Genomic DNA, 18,692 nt, shown 5'->3' with positions numbered 1-18,692 from the left:
GAAAATGAATTGAGTTTTGAAGAGAAGAAGGCCAAGGAGGAAGAACCCAGGTTCGGCCGCCGAAGGTGATGTTCGGCCGCCGAACATGAGATGGTTTCGGATGGACTTTTGGCTTCCGAAAGTTGAGTTGGGCAGAAACCAGGTTCGGCCGCCGAACCTCAAGTTCGGCCGCCGAACATGGGGGACTTTAGGGTGCTGGTTTGGCCGCCGAATGTGGCTCAGCCGGTCGCCTATAAAAGGCCTCAGACCGAAAATGGGCGAGTTTTCTCCCCATTCTCGTGCCCAGGTGAGTTCATGTCCTCCCTTGGTCGATTTCACGTTTTTCTTCATCTTCTATGGTTTTTATGAGTTTCATTCTTGGTTTTGAAGAGTTTTAAGCTTGGATCAAGGACTTGGAGCTTGGAGACCTCGGAGCTAGTTTCCTCCACATCTCCAAGGTTCGGGTCACACCAACCCTCGATCTCCAAGAGGTTAGTGTAGATCCTTGCTTTTCCTTATGTTTAATGAAGTTTTAAGTAAGTTTTATAGAGTTTGATGGTTGAGAGTGGGTAGAAATGCATGTTTAAGGTTTATGTGGGCTTTATACCCAATGTATGTTATGTGATGTTTGTGTTGAGGAGTTTATGTTAGTTTATGCTCCTTTATGCATGTGGGAGTGAGTATGCATGTTTGGGAGAGAGTATGTAAGGATTTGGGGTGTTTTGAGTTTGGTTTTTGGCTTGGCAGAATCGGACCTGTCGTCCAGAGGGGACCAGGTTCGGCCGCCGAAAGGAGTTTCGGCCGCCGAACCTGCATGGGAGGCAGTCTTTCGGCTGCCGAACGTGCCCCCGAAGGAGGGACTTTCGTTTCTGTCCAAGGGTTTCGGCCGCCGAACCTGCCGCCGAACTTACCCGAGTTTCGTCTCTGGAAGGGACTTTCGGCCGCCGAAGGTGCCGCCGAAAGTGCCCTGTCCAGCCGTTTCTTGGGTGTTTCCTATGCATGTTTTAGTGATGTTTAGAGGGGTTTTTGGGGGTATGTTTATGAGTTGTTTAGAGTATGTTTGGCACCTCATTCGAGTCCACCTGTGTAGGATCGGACCCGAGAGACCGAGGAGGCCAGTAGTGCTAGCTGTTGCCGAGTCAGTCAGCGTCGGCCAGAGGTGAGTAGAACTAACTAAATCTTTTATTTTTTAAGAATCAAATGTCTAATGCATCTTTTATTTTAAGGAATTCAATTACCTAAAGCATATGCATGCATCATGTTTATATGTAATAGGATGATTGCACTAGTTTCACGAATGCGACGCATTGCATAAATTGTTGATTATATGATGAGATGGGTGGACCAAGGCGACCTCAATAGCCCGTAAGTCTGTCAATGAGTCTTTGTCAGTCGGGCAAGTACATGTAGGAAAGCCCTATGAGAGCTCCTTCGGGGCCAAGTTTTGACAGAGGGAATGTTGGGGTCATGTCTAACCCTGAGGGGAAGGACGTTTCGAGAACCCTCTAAAATCACCCGCAAGAGGAAGAGATTGCTAGCGTGAACTCAAGCGGGGAAGAAATGTTGATGTGTATTCGTTGTGATATGACGCATTTCATGAAAGCATGAAATAAAAGAAAGAATAAAATAAAATAAAATGAATAATAATATACCTAAAAAGGGAGGAATTAAAGCCAATGTTTTTAGTTTCTGCTCACTGGGCTCTTGTAGCTCACCCCATTCCCTTAACCCCAGTTTTGCAGGGCCAGAGTAAGTAAGCCAAAGTAAGTCAGATAGAGCTATGGGAAAGAAGAGGTTCAAGCATGGGTTGCCATGTTTGGTTGTAATAGCTTAGTTATGTTTTGTTTATGTTTGAGTAAGGCTCGATGTGTATGTTTATGGTTATAGTGGATGTTATGTAAGGAAGTTGTTAAAGAGATGATATGTTATGTAATGCTATGTATGTTTTGTATGCTTGTTTAGCTTAGTAATGGACATGATAGATGGACTTGATGTATGGTCCTTATGGATTTCAAGAATATGATGAATGGAAAGAGTAATGAGTATGTTATAAGCGATAGAGCCAAGCTAAGAAAAGTATGTGTGATGTATAGTATAGAGTTGTGCTTTGCCTAGTGTTGGTAAATCCCTTGGTTTTGCATGATCAATATGAAAGTTAAAGAAATGTTTTAAGAATGTTTTCAAGTTATATGAAATGTTTTAATGGTTTGAAGTATGTATGGCCGTGAGGGAAGAAAGGGTCTCAATCCCTTGACCCAAAGCGGATATGTTTTTACAGCTAGCTTGATGACTCATCTAGTAAGGCTTTCAGAAAAAGCTTAAGTTTTTATGAAAATGCTGATCATGTATGGGATTATACCTAGAGTTCAGGATGTCTAGAGGCTTACTACGGGTCCCGGCGGCCTTAAGCCGATCTGGATCCTAGTGCCGAGCAGTTTGGGGCTGTTACAAGAGGTGTACCGGTTTCCGGGCTGTTACAAAGAATGTTTTAATACGTTTCAAAATTAAGAAATTAATTATGGATTTTATTAAATTAAATAATAAATTATTCATTAACAAAATTAAAAAAAAAACAGTAAATAAAAAATTATAGTTTAATTACTAATTTTCTCACTAACAATAATTTAGTTTTTTATATTTTAAAAATAAAATTATTTAGTCTCTTAAATTATTTTATCGTTCTATCCATCTTTATTAATTTTTAAAATTAAATTATTATTTAATTGTTAAATATTATAATTATTTATAATTTTACCTCCTAATTTTATAATTAATTTAAAAAATCATATTTTCATTTTAATTTTATTATATCTCCTCTCTCACAAAAGAGAAAAGAAATAAAAAAGAGAAAGAGACAAGGGGAGCAATAGAGATGAAGAGATTAATATGAAGAATGAAATATAACTGGTTACAAAATTGAGAGGCGAAATTATAACTAATTAAATATTAAATGAATAAATAGTTATTTAATTTTAAAAACTGAAAAAAAAAAAAAATAAAACAATTTAAATGTGTGATAAAAGTAAAGTTGAAAGGACTAAATAATTTAATTTTTAAAATATAAAAATAAAATTATTTTTAATGATAAAAATTGATGATTAAATATTAAATTTTTATAAAATTTTTAATAATTATTAAGTTAAATATTTCGTATCAAAATTTTTATATAATTTGAAATTTATTGAGAAAGAGGATGAATCTGGGAATTCAAATTTAAAAAGGTGTAACGCCTCATCGGCATCGTTTTGAATTGTGGGAAAGAGTTAAAGACCAGCTCCGATGCTTTTATTGCTTCCTTATCTTAGATTGGAAACTAGATTTTTTTTTTTCATGGAAAAAAATCTGTTGTGCATCCCAATGCTAAGAAATTTGTTTTTCCCTTCGGATATAGGTAATGGAGTTTGAGGCCTTTGATCTTGATGGTTTCTCTCTGTCTCCTGTACTATAATCCAAGCTGCATGTGAAAAAAATTTGGAGTTTGGGATGGGCAACAACGTCTTTGATCTTTACACAAACCTAGAATCGTAAGTTAACCATGGTAAATTGCAGGATTAGCGAGGAGTCTAATCCAATTGTTTCCTTTTCTTTAAATTGTGGACGATGTTTCTTCTTCCTCAAGGTAATATTCTAGAGGCATGGTTCAAGAAAGCCCAACATGTCATCAGAAGGGAGCCGAGAGGTTGCCCAAAAGAAAATAAAATGACTAAAGCTCAAGCAACCAACCTAGAGAGAACCCAGAAAATGAAGCTTAAATAAACAAGAAGCAAGCCATCCTTTTAAATGATTTATTTTTTTCTTTTTTTTTCAAAAATAGTTGTATTAAGCCTAAAAAATACAAACATAAGGCCTATTGGCTCAAACCATATACCCAAACCACTAAAGAAGCTTTAGGAATAAACAGAGAACCAAAGATACAAACTAACCAAAATGGCCCAAGGCCTACAAGAAACAATCAAGCCCAAGTGTACCCTAGCTTGCTGGAGTGAGCAGATTATCAAAAAGTCGACAAGGGAGACAAGTCGGTTGATGATGAACGATGAATAAAAAATCCAAAAAGAAGCACATGCAATCACAACCAGAAATCCCATCACATGAAAAAGCACAGAAGCAAAGGAAAAATGGAACACCATGGTCAAGCTGAGAAGGGATGCGGAGAAGAGCTCACCCGACGTTCTTGCCTTTAGAATCGACCATCCACCACAAGAAGGAGAAGGTTAAAGATTCTGGAAATCCTGTGCAAGGCTAAAGAAGACCCTCCCAAGCCAAGAAAAAAAAAAAAAAAAATAGAAGCCTCCTGGAATACAAATAGGCAAAAGGATGCAGAACCAAAAGAGTGGATGCTTCCAAATAAGGCTTACTAGAACTAGGGGTGTGCGGTTTTAATTTCCGTACAGTTTCTTGCAGGCATAGTAATCCGAAGAAAGTAAGGTTTTTTTGAATTTCTTAGAACCAAAATCAAATTTTAATACGATTTCATTACTATTTGAATATAGTTCTATGTGTTTGCGCTTATTATTCGATTCCAGTCTCGATTATTTTTTAATTTTAATTTTAGTATAAATTTTTATTTTTATAATAAAATTTAGGCTTAATCGAAATAATTAAATATTTATAACATATTATTAATATTATTTATATTAAATTAATAAATTTTATATTATAATTTTAAAATAATATCAAATAATCACACTATTATATAATTTTTTTCATCTAAAATATATAAAAAAAAATAAACAATCAAATATAATATAATCTTTTCATTTTCTAAACTCTTAAAAAAAAAGAAAAAAATACAAAATTTTTCGATTGAACTTTTAAAATTTTTGTTACACAGTTTCTGCAAGAAATAAATTTCAATTAAATGAGTTTTTATTATTGCTCTTATATGTTATAAATATATTTATTTTTTTAAAATGTATTTAATTTTTTTATAATAAAATTACATAATTTTATTAAATTACGTAGTAAAATTATGTAGTTTATCTTAATAATTTTTTTAAATAATCACAATTAATTTAATTTAATCAAATTATATTTTATTATTATATAATCTAGTTAACAATTATATATATATATAATAATAATTAAAAGTATATATGTATATAATTGATTTTAATATTTATATTCTATTAATTAGGGGCGAGCAGTATTCGGTTCAAACCAAAAAAATCGACCGAACCGAACCGATTTAAAAATTTAGTTCGGTTATTTATACATTTCGGTTCGGTTCGATTTTTAATTTTAGAAATTTCGGTTATTTCGATTCGATTCGGTTTTGATCAGGAAAAAATCGAAAAAATCGAACCGAACCGATTAGTGATAATAATATGTTTTTTCAATAATATAGAGAAATTAAATCATATTAAAATTAAAATATTTTAATTAAATTTTAAAATATTAAAAATAAAGTGTAAAAAATAAAAAATTTATTAAAAATTAAAACCGATCAAACCGAACCGAATCGAACCGAATCAGACCGGTTCGGTTCGATTCGGTTTCTGACCAAAATCGGTTCGGTTCGGTTTTTATAAACCCTAAAAATTTAGTTTTTAATTTATTCGGTTCGGTTCGATTTTGAACCGAACCGACTGAATGTTCACCTCTACTATTAATATAGGGATAATGTATAATATAATCTATTTAAATAGAATGTAGCATAATTGAATTATATTTTTATAAATTTTTAATAATTGATTAATAACTAAAATATTTAATAATTATATATATATATATATATATATATATATATATATATAATTACTAGTAATAATTATAAATACATATACATATTAATTTATATATAATTATTTTAATAATTTATATTCCATTAATATAATTTAAATAATATTAAAGTATTTATTTAAATAATATTAAAGTAATATAAATACGTAATTTATTTAAATAGTATGAATTTTAATTAACTAATTAAATTAGTTAAATTATACTATTATAAATATAATATTTAATAATTGATTAATTATTAACGATTATAAATATATATATATAATTATTTTAATAATTTATATTCTAATAATATCATTTTATTAGTGTGTATATTATATATATATAATCTATTTAAATAGAAGAAATTATAATCAATTAACTAAATTATGTAATAATATGTGTTTAATTTTATTAAAATTATATGATGTATAAAACACATTATTAAAATTATATATTAAAATTATAATATAATTATAACTTTTATATATATAAATAAATCGATTTTTCGGTATAATATATTTTTATAAAAAAATTAAAATAAAAATTAAATAGCTAAATAAATTTGATTTGATGCGGTTTGATTTTTATATTATTGATTCTTATTTTGATTTGGTTCAATATAATTTTTTAATTCGATTTAAACCTAAAAACCGTACTCAACCTTACTCAAATCCATGCAAAATGAACAACATATAGATTGTCGAAGCTTAACCTGGATGAGGAAGATAAAATATCAAAAAAAAACTACAAAGGAAAATAGTAAAACTACAAATCTATGAAAAAAGAAAATGGAGCAACGCCGCAGAAATAAAGAAGAATCCTGGAGAGAGATTTTCTCTCTAATTTCAAATTAGATGATTCACTTATTTTTTTTCTTTAATCAGAATAATATTTTCTATTAATTAAATTTTTTTAACATTTCAAATATCAAAAAATATTTTTATAAAATATTTTTCATGAAATAAATAAAATCTTAATATATATATATTTTATCCTAGTTAAGCAGGAGAAGATAGTTTTATGTGGATTTTATCCTCCCACATAAAAGTAGCCCCAATCTAATATCCACCAGCACAAAGAGACTGGTGATTTTTTCTGCCCTTATGAACCAAACGGGGCAGCAAGAAATTCCTCGGCTGGCCCCTGATTGGATGGTTCGCCAAAATCTATCACTCCTTTGCTCTGGACAGTTGAGAAAGACGTGAATCGAAGGTTCCTCGGCCACATCACAGACAAGGCATGGCAAAGCAAAGTGTGCCACTCTCATGGTCAAATACCCATTGGATTTTATTTTATTTTATTTTATTTTATTTTATTTTATTTTTTATTTTTTATTTTTTTAAAAACATTTAAAATTTTCTTATATAAAACGACATAAATAAATAATAGTAAATTTAAATTGAAAAAATTAATTGAATTAAATTAATTTTAAAATTTAATTTTTTTATTTTTTTATTTAATTTTTATTTAAAAAAAATTTTAGATCAATTTAATAGTAAAAAATTAATAAAATCGAATCAAATCAATTAATCACTAATAATATATATTTTTTATAATATAAAAATATTATATAATAATTAAAATTAAAATATTTTAATTAAATTTTAAAACACTAAAAATAAAATATAAAAAATAAAAAATTCATCAAAAAATTTAACCGATTAAATCAAATCAAAACGAATTAATTTAAATCATTTTTATATAAAATCGATTCAATTTAATTTTTATAATTATTAAAATTTTAATTTTTAATTTATTCATTTTTATTCTACCATTCACTCACCCCATAGCTTATGTTTTTTCTCAATTATTTTTTTTTCTGGCCCTAAGCCTTATTTACCATTAATTCAGCCACTTATTAACAATTAATCTCATCTTTGGAGGAAAAAAAGAAGAAGAAAACATAACAAATGCAATCAAGGAGAAAAAATTTGAGTTCATGCTACGAGGGATTTCCAATTGATGAAGGGCATGTGGCTTGAAAAGTTTATTTCATGTGAGAAAATTTTCTTTTTCAGAAATTTATTAGGATTTAAATTTAAAATTTTTAAATTAAAATTCTAATAATAGAAAGTGCAAAAAAAATAATGTAGAAAAGAAGAAAGAAACGAAAATAATAATTAAAAAAAAAAAAAAAAAAAAAAAAAGGAAAGGAGACCTCTTATCAAGATCTGCTGGACCCAGTTAAAAGGAGTCTTCTACATCCTACCTAAACCCTTAAAAGATATGAAAATACGTTTTCATACATTATTTGGTGGGCCTATTTTTAATTAAAATAATATTACAAAATTTTAAATATAAGCTTTTTATGTGAGATTGGTGGTCCCAATTGCAAGCACCTACGATCCTTCCTTAGTTTCTGTCTTCTATTGCTTGTATGCAGAAGTGTTAGTATCAAGGCAAAACAGAAGGCTCTCTTTTTAGTGCTTCTCATGAACTTTCACTATCAAATTAAACCCACCGACCAAATTCTTCTAAAGCAAATTCAACAATTCATGTAATGAAAATATTAAGTGTAAATATAATTTTTTTTATCATATTAAATCTTATTCACATCGAATCACACAAACACAAAATCAAAAAAAAGAAAACTTACAATTTTTTTTATTAAAGAAAGAATTGGCAAATCTAAAAAGCAAACTCAAATCTTCTGATGGGTTTCCAACTTACAATTTCTAGCACTTGTTTGGAGGCGAGCTGTGGCTTGACTTGAATCCCTTGTTGCAGAACTTTCTAGCATGGCATCTTGCATGGATAGTCACATTAAGCACTTTATTACAATGTGACAATTTAGACATGTTCTTCTTAATAAGGTTGTAGCATCTTTTCACCATATCCTGCACCCAATATTTCAAGGCTCTTAGCTGACATTATTACAAAATCCCATTGTCTCTTATGGGAAGTTTCCATTTTGCCACAAGGCAAAAGTGGTTATTACTTCAAATCTTGAATTAGGACATAGTTAGCAGTTAAGGACAAAACATGAGTTTGATTAGTTTTGTATTAGTACAACTTATTCTCCTTGTGAAGGCACTTACTTTGTTCACCCTCTTGTGAAGGCACCCCAGTTTTGGGTCATCCATAGTTTGATTAGTTACCCATAGAACTGCAGCTGCCCCAATTGAAGATGGGGTATAATCCAAGAAATTGATCACTGTTGAAGAAACCATAAAAACTTTTAACTTTTCTAACAGCATGAAAGGAAGAAAAAGGACACTGAGGTTTCTCCGGGAACTATTACCTCTTAGTATGCTGATGATAAGATCGGAGGAACGCGAAAGAACAGAATGGATACTACCGTTAAAATTAGAACTGGGACATGAAAGTTTTTCAATGAAATAGTGAAGAAAATCGAAAGGGGTGATGATGTGTAATCGCCATTTCAGTCTGGCCATAACCAAAATTTCCATCCTTTGAACTGTGCTTGGCTTGAATAAAAATCTGGGTTCTAATATTTGCAAGTCTAAGAGCAGCGGCACATTTGTTTCCTCCATTTTTGCTGCTATTGATAGGCATGCTACTGCTAATAGCTGCAGGGGCCATCCTTTCCCAGCTTCCTGCACAAAATCATCATTACATGCTTGAGCTCTGCGTATGGACATCTGAAGATACGTCAACATTAACTAGGCATTGATGAAATTAAGATAACATTACCGGCAGAGTATGAAATGAGAGGAAACGATCCAAATAGTTGACAGAGAGACATGCAGTTTCAGGCCTAAAATGGTAGTACGCCTGAACCTGCAAGATTGAAAGTTAGAACTCCCATTAATCTAGAAGGAGACCCAAAAACTAGGACACAAAAACACTGGTGACCACCTTTAACATCCAATTCACTGCATCTTGACGAGCAGTAACAATCTCCGGCAGCTCAAGAAATCGTGTAACTAACTGGGTTTCCGGCATTTGATCAAGCTCAGAATCGAATATACTATCAATGAAGCTCTCGTCGTCAATTGGGAAACTAGAAGAAAGACTTTCAACTGGGTTAATGTCAGCCTCCGAGGAAACAAATTCACTAGCTACTTCATTGCAGTACAAGTCAACAGACATTGTATGATCTGACTGTTTTTCCAATGGAAACTAAAAATCTTCGTTTGAAGAAAGCTTCAGAAAAGAAAAAATTTATTCAGTTCTAACATTGTCAAGTTCCTAGTTGAAGATGGATGTAATTATACGTTTGATGTTAACATGACATTACTGTTATGCATGCCTCTTGCTTCGATGGAAGTGCATGAAGCTTCCTTGGGGACAAGCCAAAATTCCTGTAGGGCCAGTCTGAGGGTAGATTACAACTACATGGCTAAAAGATCTACATCAGCATCAGGGATTAGTTGGCAGAAAGTTGATGTAAGCTTTAGCCTGCTATCTTTTTATCTAAAATTAATGAAGGATTTGTATTGTCTCTAGCAGTAGTTCAGGAGAGATACTCTGTTTCCGTTTAAATGATGCAACTTCTTGCATAACAAATTGAAAATGCATGAAACATATCTTTTTTCTTAGGTCGAGATGAGTGATTCGGTTCTATTCTCTTCTGATCGAGGATTCAGCAATTTCAGTTACTAGAGTCGATCTTTATAAATAGAGCAAATTACCTCTTAGTGCACCGATATGGTCTGAGCAGGATTTACACAGGATTTACACTCAATCCAACAGACTGGAAATACCTGTGTAATACCAGAAAAATGTAAAATTAGAGACAAAATCGTGTCTAAATCCCAACTGTATTGGTTCCTTCCCTGCAAAAACCTCTGTGCTTCCAAATATGTCTGAGTTGTTTACTTCAATTATTGTAGTTCTCCTGTCGAGAAGTCCTATGTGGCAAAATTTTGAAGTAACTCATTTCTTTAAGCATAGTGATATAGCCAATTAAGAATTAATTTGGTGTCGGAGTACTTTTCAGAATTTATTACAGTGGTTGTGGCTATAAATTCTATAATTTTCTCGTTGAAACACGCGAAACATGGGGCACGTTTTACACAGGTTACAAACATGGGCCGTGTGACTTATCACAAGTAGACTTATTGTAAGCCTCTAAATAAATCAAGCCCAGCATAATTTTTTGAAGCTCTAAAATAAAAAAAAATATTAAAAAAAATTAAAAATTTACTATTTTTTACATTTATATTATAATCTTAAAATTTTAAATAGTAAAAGTAAATTATTTCACATTCACCTCAATTTTAACTATTTATTTTAATTAATTTTGATCAAATAATTTTTAATCTCCGTATCATGATTATTTTTTAAAAGATTTATTAAATAAAAAAATTAAAATATTTCTGTTAATTTATATTTATATCCAAAATTTTAAATTTTAAATAATAAAAATAATTTTTTTCATTTTGTCAATTATGATCAATAGAATTAAATTAAATCTGAAAAGTTATTAAAAAAATTATAATATAGTCTCTAAAGTTTTAATTGACTAATAAAATAGTTTTTAAAATAAATATTTTTATTTCAATAACATTTTTTTTGTTAATTTCATTGTTTACTTTTTATTCTCATTTGCAGTTTAATCAAAATTAAAAATATAAAAATTTATAGTATGAAATATATAATATTTAATTTTATTTAATATTATTGATACGAAATATAATTTTTTTATTATATTAGTTAATAAATTAATATGCATTGCAAATTTACTTGATATATAGCTGAATAAAATAAAAGTATTAAATATTTTAAATAATTTATAAGAAATATGGTATATATCTAAATTTTTATAAAAATTATAAAAAGAATAACTTTACATATTAAAATATATAATATTTTATTTTATTTTATATTATTAATATAAAATATAATTTTTTATTGTACATAATTTATAATAGTGAGTATAACCATTCAATGAAATATTTTAATATATAATATTTATATGTGATATTTTATATAGAGAAAATTTTATTTGTAATAAATATTTATTTAATATTTCACATGATAAACATAAAATCAATTTACTTTCAATATAAAATTTAAATTAAAGAAATATATATTTATTAATATAAAATTTTAGGAACTATAATTTGTCATTAATTTTTTAAAATTTAATTTAATTTTATTGATTATAATTTTGAGAAATTGAAAAATATTAATTTTATTACTCAAAACTTAAAATTTTAGATATAAATATAAAATGTAAAGGTTTAGATTTTTTTTATTCAATAGATGTTTTAAAAAATAATTTTACATGAATTATAAAATTTTTTTAAAATTGATTATAATAAATGGTTAAAATTGAGGTAAATATAAAATGATGGATTTTATTGTTCAAAATTTTAAAGTTAGGATATAAATATTAAAGGCGATAAATATTAATTTTTTTTTAATAGCCTAATAAAAAAATAAGAAATTTATATAATATTTACAGGGTCTGTTTGACAATAATTTTAAAAATAATGTTTAATCTTTTACTCTAATCAAAATATTAGTATTTAAAAGTTAAGAGAATGAATTACGAAAAATTATTTTTGGTTAACCACGGTCAAAATAACTATTAAAACAGTTAATAATTGTTAAAATAAAAGAAAATTTACTATTTAATCCATAATTATTGTCATTATTAACAAGTCAGTTTCTGTATTTTCAGAAATCTATTAAAACGTCATTTATTTTCGTCAACGAAATAATTTTTTCGTTCTCTTTTTCATTAAAAATAGATGAGGGATGAAAGAGAAAATTTTTAAAACCTAATTTTACCCTCAAATAAAACTCCTTATTTAGTCTCTAGATATTACAATCATAAATAGACGAGGGATGAAAGAGAATATTTTTAAAACCTAATTTTACCCTCAAATAAAACTCTTTATTTAGTCTATAGATATTACAATCATTAATAAAGTAATCTCTACATTTTTAGAAATATATTAAAAGTTTTTATTTTTTTCAGATATATTAAAATGTTTTTATTTTTTCTCAAATCTATTAAAACATACTTATTGTTTCTATTCGTCAACGAAATAGTTTCTTTCTCCTCCTCAAAAAAAAAGAAGAAAAAAAAGATGAAAATGATGAAGAAGAAAAAGAAGAAAAAAAGAAAAGAAGAGGGAAAAGAAGATGATAATGAAAAAGGAAAAGAATCGCCTTCTTCTCTTCCTTTTTAAAGAAAAAAAAGAAAAATTAAAAAAAAATCAAAGAATCGAAGGAGAAGGAGGAGATGGGGATAATTTGATCTTTTATTATATTTTTAACGGTGAAAATAAACGGAAAAATTATTTCGTTGATAAAAAAAAATAATTTATTAATAATAATAATATTTAAAAATTAAATTATAAATGTTTCTAAAATAAATTATTTTTTCCCATAAAATAATTATAACATTATTTTTTAATTATTTTTTAACTCAATAAAATAAAAGGTAAAATAAACCTAACTAATATTTTTTACTTTCTTTTTTATTTTTCAATCAAATATGATTTTTTTACATAATATATAAATAAATAAGTTATTTTTAAACACGATTGATTTAATATTTTTTTATTAAATAAATTTAAAATTTTTATTTTTATTAATAAAATAAATATTCACGGCTAATATTTTACTTTTAATATATTAATTTAGTATAAATAAAATTTAATTTAAATATAATAAACTAATAAGAAAGTAATTCTCGTATGATAAGCTTTATGCAATGAATTATTGCAAAAAGTCAGTTGCAAAGGTAGAATATAAAAAATGACGCAGGAAAACTTATCTAATAATTGAAAATCTCAAGTAAAACAGCTAATTTAGAAAAAGCAAAAAGAAAAAAAAGCAGCAGCAAACCCATGCCAGTAGTCCACAAAAAAGTGAAAAACTGGCAGCAGAAGATTACGTGATGGAGAATTCTATCTCCACCTTCCGGCGTGGAATCTTTCTTCCGTTTTTTTTTTTAAATGATTATTTCATTTTTATAATATTAAAAAAAATTTAATTTAAAAAAAAACATTTTAAAATATTTTTAATATTTTAAAAAAAATCTATTAATTAATTATTTTATTAATTTTAACCGTTAAATATTTTATTATTTAATTTTTATAATTATAAAAAATTTATTATTTAATTTTTTATATTTTTAAAAATTCATCAAATTAATTTTTTATATTAGATATATTTTAAAATTTTTTATTATATTTAACCGTTAAAATTAATAAAAAGTTTAACTAATAAATTTTTTAAAATATTATTAATATTTTAATGTATTTTTTAAAATAAAATAATTAATTAATAAATTTTTTTATATTATAAGGGTGTATAATAATTTCTTTTAATTAACTTTTTATTTTTTTATATTAATATTGATATTTTAACCATAATTAGAATTATCATATTGAATTGAAATCTTTGATGTTAACTAATGAGTTTTAAATTTTTAATATTGAAATATTTTAAATTCAAATTCGGTCAAAATAAATTATAAAAAATATAATTTAATATTAAAAGTTTTTTTACTTTAATTAAAATAATTTTTATTCATTTGAATGTGTCAATTAAGTTAAGAAATATAAATAAAGTTTCAGAGTTATTAGAAAGAAATAAATTTATTTAGATTTAAAATACTCTCTTATCAAATAAAAATGGCATGGCGTAAATTAATTTTAAATGAAATATACTTATTAAAAAATTAATTTTAAATTAAATCAAACCGATCTGAATCAATTTAATTTTTTATTTATTTAAATTTTTTAATAATTTTTTTTATTTTTTATATTTTATTTTTAATATTTTAATTATAATTTAATATTTTTATATTATTAAAAATAATATTTTATTATTATTAATCCATTCGATTTTATTAATTATTCTCATCGAAATAATTGAGTATCGATTATTCTTTCTCAAGACATCATTGACTTCTGTCTAGGTGATATTTGTGGAGTTTTATAAAAATATTTTTTATATTTTTAACATTTGAAAAACTCAAAAAATTTAATTAATAAAAAAATATTTTTTTTAATTAAATAAAAAATAAATTATTTTTAAAAAAATAACTTTTTATTTTAAAAAGAAAAAAATATTTTTGAAGGAGAAAATTATTTTTTACATATTGATACTTTTATTAAAATCTGTATATAAAAGTTTTTAAATAAATTTTATTTTTAAAATTAAAATTAAATTATAAAAAATAAATGATTTCATGAAAAATATTTTTTAAATATAAATTATTTTCTCATGGAGGCTAAATATAAAGAGAAATTTATCTGCTTCATTTAGGGAAAATATCAATGCAAATTACCTTTTTCTTTAAAGGGAAATTTTTTAAAATATTTTTAAGAAAAGTATTTCCTTTTTTCAAAATTAAAAAATCTAATTAACAATATTAAAATTTATATATATAGATTTATAAATATTTTCACATATAAATTATTTTTTTTTTAAATAAAATTTTTAATTATAATTATTAATCATGAAAAATTTCATAAATGTCTTATTTAATGGGTGGTTAAGAATTATTTGCTTGTATATATATATGGACAGTGATAAAATTAGAATTTTTATTGTACGTAAGCAAAAATTTTTGAAAGAGTCTATCAAAATTTGTCATTTTATATTCTTTAGTTATATTTTATTTATCTATTTTTATTTTTTAAAAGGATATTGATATTAAAAATTTAAATTTTTTCGTGTTTTTACATTTTAATCCAAATATTTTTTTCTTGACATAATAATTCAAAATTTCAAAATGTTTTATAATTTTATTCAATTTTAAATTGGAGAAGGAAGCTCCACATTTTTTATTCTTTCGTGTCCTGAACTCCATGGGATTAGAGAAGGAAACTCCACATTTTCCTTCAACTTCTTCACCAAATCTTGTTGATGCAATCCGCGAAAATTTTCAATTCTACTTTAACTGAATTGCTCGAGACCTACTAATAGAAGTATGAGCATTAAAAGAAGAAGATTCTTTAGGGATAAAACTTCTCCCCATTCAAATTAACCGAGAGTTATTTATCACATAAAATGGCATTCTATATATCATGTGGATTCTATCGAGAATTATTTATAAAAACACGAAACATATCATGTCATCAAAGACATACACTCATTTTTCTAGAATTTAAAATTGGATGAAATTATAAAACATTTTTAAAATTTAAATTATTATATAAAAAGTGTTTGAATTACAATGTAAAATTACGAAAAAATTTGCTTTTTTAGTTCCAATACATTTTTAAAATGAAGTGTGTCATCATTATTTTTAGAGACTAATGTAAAAATTTTTAATCTTTTTATATTTTAATTTGGATCACAATATTTTGAATACTTATGTAACGATCCGGAAACCGGACCGCTACCGGCGCTAGGATCCAGATCGGCTTAAGGCCGCCGAGACCCGTAGCAAGCCTATCTTGAACTCTGTGTACCTTATAAATCCCACACATGATCAAACATAAGCAGAAAAACTGAAAAACTTTCCTTCTCTTTACCAAGCTTGACCTGCATGCACTATGTCTGACAATATAGAACCCACTCTCATAGGGTCAGCATATCACAAGTCAGCTGTAATACCCGGCTAGATTCCGGCATCAGAATCCCTACCTTCCGGCGGAATCTCTGTTGGAATATGGAATTCTGAAGATGCAAGAGGCTTCTAGAGGTGTAAAATGTGTTTCTAAAATGTTTTCACATGATTTCATGGTTTTAAATGAAAAAGAATTGAGTTTTGAAAAGAAAAGGCCAAGGAGGCATTTGCCAGGTTCGGCCGCCGAACATGGGAAGGCTTCGGGAGTGCTTTTGGCCTCCGAAAGCTTTGTTTGAACGAGCCAAGGTTCGGCCGCCGAACATGCATGAGTTTAGGGGGCACGTTAGGCTGCCGAAGGTCTTCGACCAGGCCACCTATAAAGAGCCCTCAGATCGGAAATGGGCGAGTTTTCTCCCCATTCTCGAGCTCAGGTGAGTTTTTGTCCTCCCTTGGCCGTTTTCTTGTTTTTCTTCATCTCCTTCATGTTTTCATGAGTTTTATGGCTGTTTTGAAGAGTTTTCAAGCTTAGATCAAGTTTTGGAAACTTGGAAGACCCAAGGAGTTAGTTCCTCCCATCTCTAAGTTAGAGCTCGCACAAACCCTCGATCTTCAAGAGGTAAGTGTGGATCTATGCTTTCCTTTATGTTTCATGAAGTTTTAAGTGAGTTTTAAGAGGTTTTGATGGTTGAGGGTGGATAGAAATGCATGTTAAGGTTTATGTGAGTTTTTATGCAAATGTATGTTTATATATGTTTATGTGATGATATGTAGGAAGTTTAAGCTAGTCTATGCATGTGGGAGTGAGTATGCATGATGGGGAGAGAGTATGTGAGGATTTGGGTTATTTTGATGGTTTTGGCCTATGTGGGTCATAAACTATCTATGTATGTTTTTGATGTTATTTTCGGAGTTTAATCAAGTTGTTAAGCTCCTTTGTGCATGGTTATGGGTTTATGCATGCTGTAGTAAGGTTGGGTGCTTGTTTTGGGGTGTTTGGAAGGTTTGGGAGGCTTCAATGCATGAGAAGCTGAGTTCTGCCCTTCTGGGAAGAACTCAGGTTCGGCCGCCGAAAGTAGTTTCGGCCGCCGAACCTGCCTGTGGATGCATGGTTTGGCCGCCTAACCTTGCCCCCGAAAGTTGAGTTTTGGCTTGAAAGCAGACTTTCGGCCGCCGAAGGAAGGTTCGGCCGCCGAAGGTGCCTGACTTTCGTCTCTGGAGAGGGACTTTCGGCCGCCGCCGCCGAAAGTGCCCGAGTTTTGTCTCTGGAGAGAGGGTTCGGCCGCCGAAGGTGCCGCCGAAAATGCCCTGTCCAGTCTTTTCATGGCTGTTTTCTATGCATGTTTAAGTGATGTTTTGAGGGGTTTTTGGGTAGTTGTTTATGAGTTGTTTAGAGTGTGTTTGGCACCTCATTCGAGTCCTCCTGTGTAGGATCGGACCCGAGGGACCGAGGAGGCCGTCAGCGGTAGCTCTTGCAGAGTCAGTCAGCGTCTGCCAGAGGTGAGTAGAACTAAACTTAATCTTTCATTTTAAAGAAATCAAATGCCTAAAGCATGCTCATGCATCATGTTTATATGTAATAGGTTGATTGCACTAGTTACACGAATATGAAGCATTGCATTATTACTGTTGATGGAGATTGGACCAAGGACGACCCCACTAGCCCTAGAGATGTTGTAAGACCTGGCCGGGCCAGGCATACACATACAGTTGTTGTAAGACCTGGCCGGGCCAAGCATACGAAGGTTGTAAGACCCGGCCGGGCCGGGCATACTGAGACTGGAAGGAATGTTGGTGGTTGGGTCCAATCCATGATATGATTTAGTTGTGCTGTGACACATTTCATGAAAGCATGTAATTAATGAACTGTTTTCTTTGTTTCTACTCATTGGGCTCTTTAGCTCACCCCTCTCTCCTAACCCCAGTTTTGCAGGTCAGAGGTAGACCAGGAAGACGTAAAGGGTAAAAGTCTTGTAATAGATTAGTGCTTTAGTGTGGACATGTATTGTAAATTGACATAATGATTTGTAAGAGATTGTAATGTAATGCAAGTATAGTAGAGTTATGTTTATGGATTAGAACTGTGCTTGGCCCTATGACTTGGTTAGTCCCTGTTTAGTACATGATGTATGTTATGGTTTAAATGTTGAGTTGAGTTTGAACTAATCTTCTAGCATGCGTTGTTTACCACACTAGAGTTTGATGAGGACCCTAGTGGAGGTCTTATGTTTGTGGTTTGATGCATGCACAGGTTAGGTTCTAGTTCTTTGGATGTGATTCCAGCTTGATGTATGTTATGTTGACCCAGCTAGAGTTTTGATGAGGGCTCTAGTAGGGGGTTTCTTTATGTTTCCAGTTATGTTACATACAGGTCAAGCTCGGTATTTATATCAGATGTTTTCAGTTTTTATGTTAAAGTTTTGATCATGTATGGGATTTGACCAGGTGATAGGAGGTATGTTTGGCTTGCTACGGGTCCCGGCGGCCTTAAGCCGATCTGGATCCTAGCGCCGGTGGCGGTTCGGGCCGTTACAGAGGGGTATCGATT

At 29.1% G+C, this 18,692-nt stretch overlaps 1 protein-coding gene across 1 annotated transcript; it reads right to left on the bottom strand.

The window, feature by feature from the left end:
• Positions 1–8,216: 8,216 nt before the first annotated feature.
• On the bottom strand, positions 8,217–10,506 carry LOC110628764 (cyclin-D1-1). Its single transcript, XM_021775565.2, has 5 exons — positions 9,523–10,506; positions 9,358–9,444; positions 8,945–9,260; positions 8,742–8,857; positions 8,217–8,540 (listed from the first exon to the last, which is right to left on the bottom strand). Exons 1-5 carry the CDS (start codon positions 9,754–9,756, stop codon positions 8,379–8,381), a joined length of 915 nt encoding a protein of 304 aa, XP_021631257.1. The 5' UTR covers positions 9,757–10,506; the 3' UTR covers positions 8,217–8,378.
• Positions 10,507–18,692: the final 8,186 nt, after the last annotated feature.

This window comes from Manihot esculenta, chromosome 12 (assembly GCF_001659605.2).
Source record: "Manihot esculenta cultivar AM560-2 chromosome 12, M.esculenta_v8, whole genome shotgun sequence".
Taxonomy (NCBI): domain Eukaryota; kingdom Viridiplantae; phylum Streptophyta; class Magnoliopsida; order Malpighiales; family Euphorbiaceae; genus Manihot; species Manihot esculenta.
This window is presented reverse-complemented; position numbering and strand designations above follow the sequence as displayed.

Excerpts from the sequence above, each read along its gene's own strand:
- LOC110628764 (XM_021775565.2), bottom strand. The coding sequence starts at position 9,756 with ATGTCTGTTGACTTGTACTGCAATGAAGTAGCTAGTGAATTTGTTTCC. Across the intron at positions 8,858-8,944 it reads TATCATCAGCATACTAAGAG|TGATCAATTTCTTGGATTAT; the intron begins GTAATAGTTCCC and ends TTTCTTCAACAG. Across the intron at positions 8,541-8,741 it reads TTCACAAGAGGGTGAACAAA|GATATGGTGAAAAGATGCTA; the intron begins GTAAGTGCCTTC and ends TATTGGGTGCAG.